Genomic DNA, 10,296 nt, shown 5'->3' on the forward strand with positions numbered 1-10,296 from the left:
CTAGATGATTTCAGAACCTAGCTTACTTTTTCCTCCACACTACTTCCATCTTCCCAACACTACCAAATACTAAACTCATAATTAAATTCCATTTTTCTATTCCTACTCTTAGATATACAAATATGACAAGAACAATACAAATTTGTCCCATTAAAAATTCATGTGAACATAAACTTACCCTATGTTGCTCCTGAATACTACACCAGTAGTAAACTAGGATCACAAAGTAGAGGTCCTATATAAAAAGGGCTGGTCCTAAAGGATTACAGTAAAGAAACAATAGCGTTGCAAGAAACCTTAGAGATCTGGTAGTCAAATGTTACTAGTTTACAGGATCTGATGTCCAAAAGAACAAGTTATCTGTTCAAGATAATTAACAGTACAAATAGAGCTCAGGCGGTCAAGTGTTCTGGTCCAGTGTTCACCCCACAATACCAAGTTATGCCCTTTGCACACCAGTTATTTCATTATTTTTAACATTTAGAAATAAAAATCTTTTAAGTCATCTGTATTTTCTTTACAGTAAGGCTTACTCCTACCTCAAGACCCCTTAATAGTATTCAATATCATTCCTTCCAAGCTTACTGCATGAGAACAATGTAGGGGACAATTAAAAGCCATGTTGAAATCAAGATAGACTGTCACTCATATGAAGAATTGGTTTGGTATGTCTTGCTCTTTTCAAAACCAAGCTGGCTGCTTCCTAATAGCTAATATTTTTCTAATGACAGTAAATTATTGTTTAATAATTTTAAAAGTCTTTCTTGGTCTCCTAATAAAAGGACTATGCTTTTAACATTTGTGTCCCCCTAAAATTCCTATATTGAAACTTAATCACCAATGTGATGGTATTAAAAGGTGGAGCCATTGGGAGGTGATTAGGACTTGGAGAGTAGAACTCTCATAAACAGGATTAGTCCCCTTATAAGAGGGGCCAAAGAGCTGCCTTGTCTCTTCTACCACGTGAGGACACAGCTAAAAGGCACCGCCTATGAACCTCAAGACCTCACCAGACACTAAATCTGTCAGCACCTTCAACTGTGAGAAATAAATTGCTCTTGCTTATAAGTCATGTAGTTTATGGTATTTTGTTATACCAGCCCAAATACACTAAGATAGACTATTAGTCTAAGAAATTACTTCTCATATGCACATTAAATCCCTCTTCCTGCAAATGAAGTCCTGCAAATGAAGTCCACATCTTTGTATCATAACCTAATGTTCCAGTTAAGTTTAGGCATCACTGAACTACAAATAACCCCTTCAGGTGCTTTTTTTTTTTTTTTTTTTTTTTTTTTTTTGAGAGGAAGTCTCGCTCTGTCGCCCGGGCTGGAGTACAGTGGCGCGAACTCGGCTCACTGCAATCTCCGCCGCCAGGGTTCAAGCAATTCTCCTGTCTCAGTCTCCTGAGTAGCTGGGACTACAGGTGCACGTGACCATGCCCAGCTGTTTTTTGTATTTTTCGTATGGACGGGGTTTCACCATGCTGGTCAGGCTGGTCTGGAGCTCTTGACCTCAGGTGATCCACCTGCCTTGGCCTCCTAAAGTGTTGGGATTACAGGCATGAGCCACTGCACCAGGCCGCTTCAGGTACTTTAAATGTCACTGAATCACCTCTCACCCTTTTCAGTTCCATGATCTATAATCCACTTAAAGACACCCTTATTTCTCTTGTAAGTTCTGTTTTGTTGTTGTTGTTTGTTTGTTTGTTTTTGAGACGGAGTCTTGCTCTGTCGCCCAGGCTGGAGTGCAGTGGCGCGATCTCGGCTCACTGCAAGCTCCGCCTCCCGGGTTCACGCCATTCTCCTGCCTCATCCTCCCAAGTAGCTGGGACTACAGGAGCCCACCACCACGCCCGGCTAATTTTTTTTTGTATTTTTAGTACAGACGAGGTTTCACCATGTTAGCCAGGATGGATAAGTTCTGTTTTTTATTCTTTTAGTACGTTTTGGGACTGTTGAGTAATCACTGTAGTTTCTTCATAGGCATCTTATATTGTTAAATTTAAATATGAACTAGAACCTCTAAAATGTAGAATAGGAGGATTATTTCCCTAGTGTTGTTATTATATTCCCACTTCAGTTAATATGAAAGCCAGGAGTAAAGTATTTTAACTTTTATCTACTCGGCTAACTCTTAGCAGCCAATGGTGGAAGAGGAGGAAGGTGGAACTTGCTACTGGGAGAAATTAAAGCTCCCATTCTTTGTCCATGAGGTCAGACCAACAAATGAAAACAAAATAGTACCTATCCAAAAGAACTACCATATTCCACAGCCCAGGTCTAGAGCATATACTGAGTGAGAAATACATTTTACAATGAATTCCAGTAATCACACACATGTGGTACTCTGTGTGTGTGTGTGTGTGTATATATATAATATATATAGTGTGTGTATATACACACATAAAAGTTCATGAAACAATACTTCACTTAAGATGTCAAATGCACTGCTATTTTCTTTATATTCTACTGAATTTCATCTAAAAAAGTGCTAATCCAACCCACTAACATTATTTCATAACACTGCTCTAAGGTTCCTTTCAGCTCTAAAATATTACGCTATATACTAATGATCATCCTAAAAGTATGAACTCAATAATTATTTTGTAATCTTAATCACAAGTCACGAATTTGCAGGTATCTCAGGTTACCTCAGCTTCTACTTTGAAAACTTTGTAATCATCCTTTCTCACCCTGTTAAATCCATATTTTAAAAAAAGGATGGCAAGAGTTCCATGCCTTTAAGAAACAGAAAACAAAGGTAACATCTTTCCCTTGTTTTGCACACTGAGGAAATGGTAACTAAAGGAAATGGTAGGATGTAAAGAACAGAGTGGAAGAAGGAAGTTGTGGAGATAGCGTTCATGGAAAGAGAGAAAGCTAAATTTGTATTGCCATTGCCTCCTCTGAGATTCCTAATAACTTCTCCTTTTCCCTCTTCCCCCTCATTCTTCCAGCTTAAGAAAGTCCTACAAATTTTATCTTAACTTCATCTGCCTTATTGGAGAACTACAGAACAAAAACCATTCCCAAGAGATCATGTGTTAGAAACTTTCAACCATAAAATACTTTAAAAACCTTAATAAAATCATCTAGATTTGCTTCTTTAGCCTAATCTGCTATTTCCTATCTTGAATGACTCACTACAGTCTAAACTACATGCAGTTCTAGAAAAGGTCCATGTTCTCTCTGACTTGTGGGCCTGTGCACATGCGATTCTTTCTTTAACTGGCTAACTTCTAATTTTTCAGCTCTTGCCTTAGGTATCGGTTACTTAAGGCAATCTTCCCTACCTTAAGATTAGACTTAATACCCCTCACATATACTGTTCCATACCTTGTACCTTTCCCATTATTACACAGCTCCACTATATTTTAATTGCCGATTAATTTACATATTTCCCACTAGATTTTAAGCTCTTTAAAGACAGGACTTTTATTTTGTTTGCTCCTGTAGAGGTGTTCAATAATTACAGAATGAACTATAAATTTCATTCCATCAGCCTTCCACATGCTTAGTGTCATTCCCTATTCTCCCTGTTCAGAATATTCTCCCCAGTTCCATCACCAGCATGAAATACTCTTTATAACCTGGTCCTTAATTATCACTATTTCCTCTGGATGCCTATAGCCTTTATTGTACATACTATTCATTTGCTAATTAACCTACCACTGTGTTTTTCAGTTATTTTTGTAATGCATAGATCCAATCTCCTTAACTAAACTGTACAATCCTTGAAGGCATAACTGTATGTCTCTCTTAGTACCCTATCATCTAGCACACGGCTATGTACAAGGTAGACGTTAAATATTTGTAGATGAAGAATCAAAATTTAAGAGGTTGTTTCTCATACAAAACTGACAATATTTTAAAGTGATACTGATAAATAAGTGGTGGCAATTAAACCTCTTGTCAATACACAGAAAATAAAAAGATATACTTTAGTACAGTTAAGTACAAATAATTTTTTAAAAAACCGTTCCTGAGTGAGAGGTAATAATGGGCTCAAATATTAGGAGGCACTACAACCATAGCTACATTCGTAAGTTAAGGATAAGTAGCCTATGGCTTCCAAAATGACATGTGCACAGAGAACATCGCTGTACTTTTCAGATCTGGGACAGTCATATTTATACAAGAATTTAGGGCGGTCTATGTTTTGGAAAGATAGTTACGGTTTTGGCCTATCAAGAAGCACGCCTGTCAGCAAGGGAGTTAACTGGCGCCACTTGTTTATAGATAGCTTGCTGTCATTACAGTGCTCTCCGAATTGCTAATTCCAACTGAGTAAAATCTGAACCACAGATAAACTGTCCCAAATTCCATTACTAATTGGGGAAAATAACCCAGTTTTCCTCGTATTTAGAAAGGCAAGCAGGCTGGGAATGGTGTCTACCCCAACTCTTAATATGAGAGAAAAACTATGACTCCTACGAGAGCCTCCAGCGCTCCAGGTGTCCTCTGCCCAGAACCTCCTGCCCCGTTTCCCTTTGCTGAACTCAAAGGTTTTCTTCTTCGCCCTTTCCTCAAATTACTGACGTTAATTTCCTTCACTTACTGCTGCTCCGAGTTAGCCATGACTTTCTTCTTGGTGCTCTCTCTGCCCCGAGGTCACGAGGGCAACCTTTTCCCTACAGGTCCCCTTGCCCTTCACCCTATTCTTCCATGTCAATGGCATCTCACCTGGTAGGCTCGAGTGGTTCCCAAGGCGCCGAGTTGATGTGGCCTCCACTGCGGACCTGAGCCGCTAACAGAGACTAAAGGCCGGATCAGAATCGCGGAGTGCCGGCGCTTTTCGAAAGCAGCCGCCGCGGCCGCCCAGCGCCAAGAATGCACCGCGGGCAGCGCCATCTTGAGCGAGGAAAGAGGAACAGAGAGAAGAGGATTATGGGACACTGGCGGACTGAATTCGGCTACCTTATTTGTCTCTCCTCTCCTTGTTTTCCCAGGGCCCCAGACCGGAAATGGATTGTGTTTGAAGATTCGGATGCATTTGCGCAGCCTCTTTTATTTGTTTTTCCTTAGAGCCGAGCTTTGATTGTTTTCCTTACACAACCGGAAATATTGGAGTAACACTGTATTTTTCTCTTTTCCTGGAGTTGCCAGATGAAATACAGGATGCCTACCTAGTTAAGTTTCAATTTCACGTAAACAACGAATCATTTCTTCATGCGTGTGTCCCAAATATCGTATCTGCTAAATCTGTCAACCGCATCTTGTCTGTCATAATACTGTCTTACCTCCTCCAACTCAATGTCACGCTCCTCTCTCTCCATTTTCCCTATGCATATTCTTATCTTCACTCCCCTCTGAATTAAGGAAAGATTAAACTACAGACGTTAATTTCCCCTGGGAGGAGGCTTCAGCTGTAAGATTTACTGCTTCTCTGTCCTGTAAGGACTTTTACTTTGCTGATTGTTCTCTGTTGAGCAAACCTTGGGGCAGTTTTCCTTTGGTCTGTTCCTCGTGGGACAGTCACACACACACACACACACACACACACACACACACACACACACACAGAGAGAGAGAGAGACTACAGACATCTTTACTAGTTTTGTCACTCTTTCTAACTCTTCGCTTTGGTTTTTGCAGCGTCCCTAATTCTTGAAAAATCGCTTAGGTTGGCTGAAGGGTGGTAAAGTGAAATGTGTGGAGAGAAGACCATGTTTAAAGACAGGCTTATATTCTTTTGTCACCACTATTATCCAACAAAATGTCAAAATTTGTTTACAGTTATCTAGGAAACTGCATTTTCAGTTGTAAATGTTACGTGAAACCCCGGAGACAATAATGCAGTTGCAATTTTATATTCACTGCTGCATTCTCCAACTTTTCACACAAAAGAGACAAATAATTATGGACTTCTTATGAAGAGGTACTTTGGACTAGTAAGTATGATAAAGAAAAACAGAAATTTGTAGCCCATGCAGTTAGCTTTTTTGTTCTGGGATTCATTCAAGGGGATGCTTGAGCTAGTTATTTAAAGAAAAATAGAATTCAAGTTGAAGAGGTTGACTGCAATTACACGTAAAGAAGATGACATGTTAAAAGCAAGAAGGCATAAGAAAATATTTTCAGGTTCAGGAGTCTATGGGGTTTGGGAAAGTAGTAGGAGGTTAACCTGAGTGAACAGAGACCTGATGGTAAAGGGCCTTCTATTTCATTCTAAGAAGTTAATACTTTATCCTATAGCCAGTGAAGAGTTTTAATCAGGAGAGTAACATGATCAGATTTATATGTCCATTAAGCTACCCTGGCTTAAGTGAGAAGGTTGGACTGGACGGAGTTCATATTGAAGTCATGAAGTTAATGCAATAGTTCAGTCATAAAATAAAGGCCTCAACCTAGCAGTAGCAGTGGCAGTAGATCGATTGCAGGGCAATTAGGAGATGGAATTGGCAGGACTTAGTGACTAATTGGATGTTTCTAGCTTATTATTGTATTGTTGACAGTAGATCAGTAATGGCCTCATATTAATGACTATATTGTCATCAACAAATATTTATTCAGCATCTGTTCTGTGTTAGACAGCTACAGTATACATTAGAGAAACTCTAGACTCTACTAATGATTTCTCTTAGGGCTGAATATTGCCACTGAATCTTACCACCCAGTTGTAAAGTCTTTGAATGGAGCCAAATTATTTTTTTCCAAAAGTAGTGCTCATTGTAAGCCAACTCTTTTGATCAAAAAGTGTGAGTAACATTGAAATACCCAAGTAGTTACTCTATGATGAGCTAAAGTGAGGCAAATATTTATTTGCCAAATAAGCCAAAGAAAATTTCCAGGGCACCCAGAAATAGAACTTGAAGCATAATAAGAGTTACACACTGCTGGGGAAGAGCAGCAACAAAAAGGCCAACTCAGCCTGTAATAACTTGACACATAACTGTCTGACATAAATTAAAGAGACAGAGGTATACACAATAAAAGCTGATACAAATAGCTGCTACAACCACAGATCACATGATAGCACTTTATGTATGCAATAATTATACTTAAATGTGTATAGTATTTTGTAACTTACAGTCTGCTTTGTCATACCTTATTTCATTGAATCCTCACATCGACCATGGAAGATAGGTATTATTTATTAATATTCCCATATTTATGAGGAAACTGAGGCTAAGAAAAGTTGTGACTAGGTCAGAGGCCACAGAGCTAATGGGATGGAGACCAAACCTAGGTTTTATGACTCCAAACATAGTGCTCTTTTCACGTAATAACACCTGAAATGTGGAAGAAACACTTGAGCAATTTAAGAAGGCCACAGTGGTCTTCTGTTTCTAAAAAATACCAGAACTTATTCTCACCTCAGGACCTTTCCACTTGCTTTCCCCTCTAACAGGAATATCTTTCCTGTAGATTTTTAAATGACTTTTTCTTATCATTCAGGTCTCAAAACAAATGTCACCTGCTTAGAGAAGCTTTCCAAGAGAACCTTATCTAAAGAGGCCACCCCCTGTCCCCACCACTCTGTATCACCATTGCCTTGTGTTATTTCTCTTAAAATCTTGCTATTCCAATGTGATCCATGGACCACTAGCATTGGCATTACTTGAGAGGTTGTTAGAACTGCAGAATCTTTTTTAGCTATTTTGAACTATACAATAAATTATTGTTAACTATAGTCACCTGCCCCACTGTACTATAGAACACTAGGTCTTACTCCTTCTAACTACATTTTTGTACCCATTGACCAACCTCTTTTCATTGTCCCCTCCCTTCTGCTCTTCTTACCTTCTGATAACCACGATTCTACCCTCTACCTTCATGAGATATACTTTTTTAGCTCTCACATATGACTGAGAACATGTGGTATTTGTCTTTTTGTACCTGGCTTATTTCACTTAGCATGATGACCTTCAGTTCCATCAATGTTGCTGCAAATGACAGGATTTCATTGTTTTATGGCTGAACAATATTTTATTGTGTATGTACACCACATTTGGAAGAAAGAGAACGTTCCCAACATAAAGAAAAGCTAAATGTTTCTTTATTTGATTATTACCTTGTTGTATATATTGTTTATGATATCATATGCATCATGTATCAAAATATCACATGTACTTCAACAATATGTACAGCTATTACATAGCAATAAAAAAGGAAATGCAGAATCTCAAGCCCGATGCCAGACTTAAAGATTCAAAATCCGAATTTTAATTAGAATGCCTCAGGTTGTTCACATGCACATTCAAGTTTGAGAGGCACTTTTAGAGCACGTATCACTTTCTGAAACTAACTTCTTTATTTTCCATGTAATTTTAACATTTGGAAATATTGAATCATAACTGAAAATTACAAAGAAAGATGTAATCACCATGTACCTACAACCCAGCTTAGTCATAGCTTAAGATTTTACCATACTTGCCTTAGATTTTTTTTTTTTTTTTTTTTTTTTTGAGACGGAGTCTCACTCTGTTGCTCAGGCTGGAGTGCAGTGGCACGATCTCCGCTCACTGCAACTTTCACCTCCCAGGTTCAAGCGATTTTCCTGCCTCAGCCTCCTGAGTAGCTGGGACTACAGGTGCATGCCACCATGCCTGGCTAATTTTTTGTATTTTTAGTAGAGACGGGGTTTCACTGAGGATTGTCTCGATCTCCTGACCTCGTGATCCACCCGCCTCGGCCTCCCAAAGTGCTGGGATTACAGGCGTGAACCTCTGTGCCCGGCCTGCCTTAGATCTTAAAAATAATGACTTAGTTGAAGATCCTGGCATTGCCCTTCTCTAATCCTAGTCTCTTTATCCTTGTGGATTTATTTCTGTTTTATTCTTTTATATTATTTTGGTGGAGTCTGTAAGGAAAAGGCGATAAATAGGTTTCATTAATCCACTATGATTATCTGGATGACCTACATATTTTATGAGGCTAGTATAAACTTAATACATGGACAAGGACCATACAAGAAAATTATAGGTCAATCTGGCTGTGATTTTCCTCTTCGTTTTCTAACCTCTAGACATTTCCTTTGTTTGCTTTCAAGCTCAACTATGCATTTTTTAAAAACTGTGGGTCTTTTTGTTGCTACTTTTAACCAACTTGTCTGTGTTTGGAGTCTGTAGGGTAGTGTCTCTTACATGTTGTCAGTTAGCCCTCTTGTCTCTATTGTATACCTCTTAACCTGGTTTACACTTTAAAAAATGCAGCCCAAAATTACCCTTCCCCCAAAATAAGATGCATTGCATAAAGATGTTTATATCAGTGTTAGTAATAATAGCACCTTTTTCTGTTGTTTTACTTTGTTTATTTATTTTTTAGAGACAGAGTCTCGCTCTTGTCACTCAGGCTGGAGTGCAGTGTTGCAATCACAGCTTACTGCAGCCTCAAGCTCCTGGACAAGGGATCCTCCCACTTCAGCCTCCCAGGTAGCTGGGACTAAGGTGCGTACGACCGTGCCTGACATACATTTAAAAAATTTTTTAAAGGTGGGGTTTCGCTATGTTGCCCAGGCTGGTCTCAAACTCCAAGCCTCAAGTGATCCTCTTGCCTCAGCCTCCCCAATGGCTGGGATTTACAGGCATGAGCCACCATGATCAGTGCAACTTTTGAAAATAATTCCAAGTATTCCAAAAGCAGTTCAATGAAATACCTCAGCAGCTATTATTTGAAAAGTATATGTATGGACTTGCGTTGATACTGTATATGGGAAAGTATATATGAAATAATGTTGAATAAAGAAGAAACAAACATATATATATACATTTATGTGTATGAATATATAAACACATACACACGTTTATTACTATTGAGATTTTAGGAGAACATTGTACAAAATAAGTAGTTGTTTTAAAGTTATGTTTATCACTTTTTTTTCCCCTTTTTTGAAGGGAATATTTATTGGGCATTTATTCTGTTTTAAGCACTGCACTACACTGCACCGGGTGTTTTAAGTTGCATCATTGAATTTAATCCACTCAACGCACATAAAGAGTGGTTTCTGTTATACTCTCCACCTTACAAATGAGGAAAGAAAGCTCTGGGCTTGCCCAAGTAGTTTGGAAGTGGTAGAGATGATATCCAAATCCAGAAGGTCTGATTCCAGAGCCCATGCTCCTTATCACCATGCCATAGAGGGTTTTAATAATAGTTGTTTGTATAAAAATTCAATTTTAAAAATGAATGCAAAGTTTTAGTTATTTTTTAACTTAATAAAAATTTAGAGATTTTAGTAAACTTTAATGCTTAACCTCCAGGGGAAAAAAATCTTCTACAAATTTGTAAATGAGCTGGTTTCTTTGCATATCATGCAAAATAATATCTTAATCCTCATATATAATAACAGCTA

The 10,296-nt window shown here is 38.4% G+C and overlaps 1 protein-coding gene across 3 annotated transcripts in view; it reads right to left on the reverse strand.

Moving 5' to 3' along the window:
- ABCB7 (ATP binding cassette subfamily B member 7) overlaps window positions 1-4,950 on the reverse strand; it is a 106,868-nt gene extending 101,918 nt beyond the window's left edge. Inside the window, exon 1 of one of the 3 annotated variants that reach the window (XM_002831820.5) lies at window positions 4,686-4,950. In XM_002831820.5, the coding sequence (XP_002831866.2) occupies window positions 4,686-4,853 (168 nt within the window). In that variant the 5' untranslated portion in view covers window positions 4,854-4,950. The remainder of the gene's footprint in view (window positions 1-4,685) is intronic. The other 2 variants (XM_009234996.4, XM_054544736.2) reach the window with 2 other exon arrangements.
- Between the last annotated feature and the right edge of the window lie 5,346 nt (window positions 4,951-10,296).

Source organism: Pongo abelii, chromosome X, assembly GCF_028885655.2.
Source record: "Pongo abelii isolate AG06213 chromosome X, NHGRI_mPonAbe1-v2.0_pri, whole genome shotgun sequence".
Classification (NCBI taxonomy): domain Eukaryota; kingdom Metazoa; phylum Chordata; class Mammalia; order Primates; family Hominidae; genus Pongo; species Pongo abelii.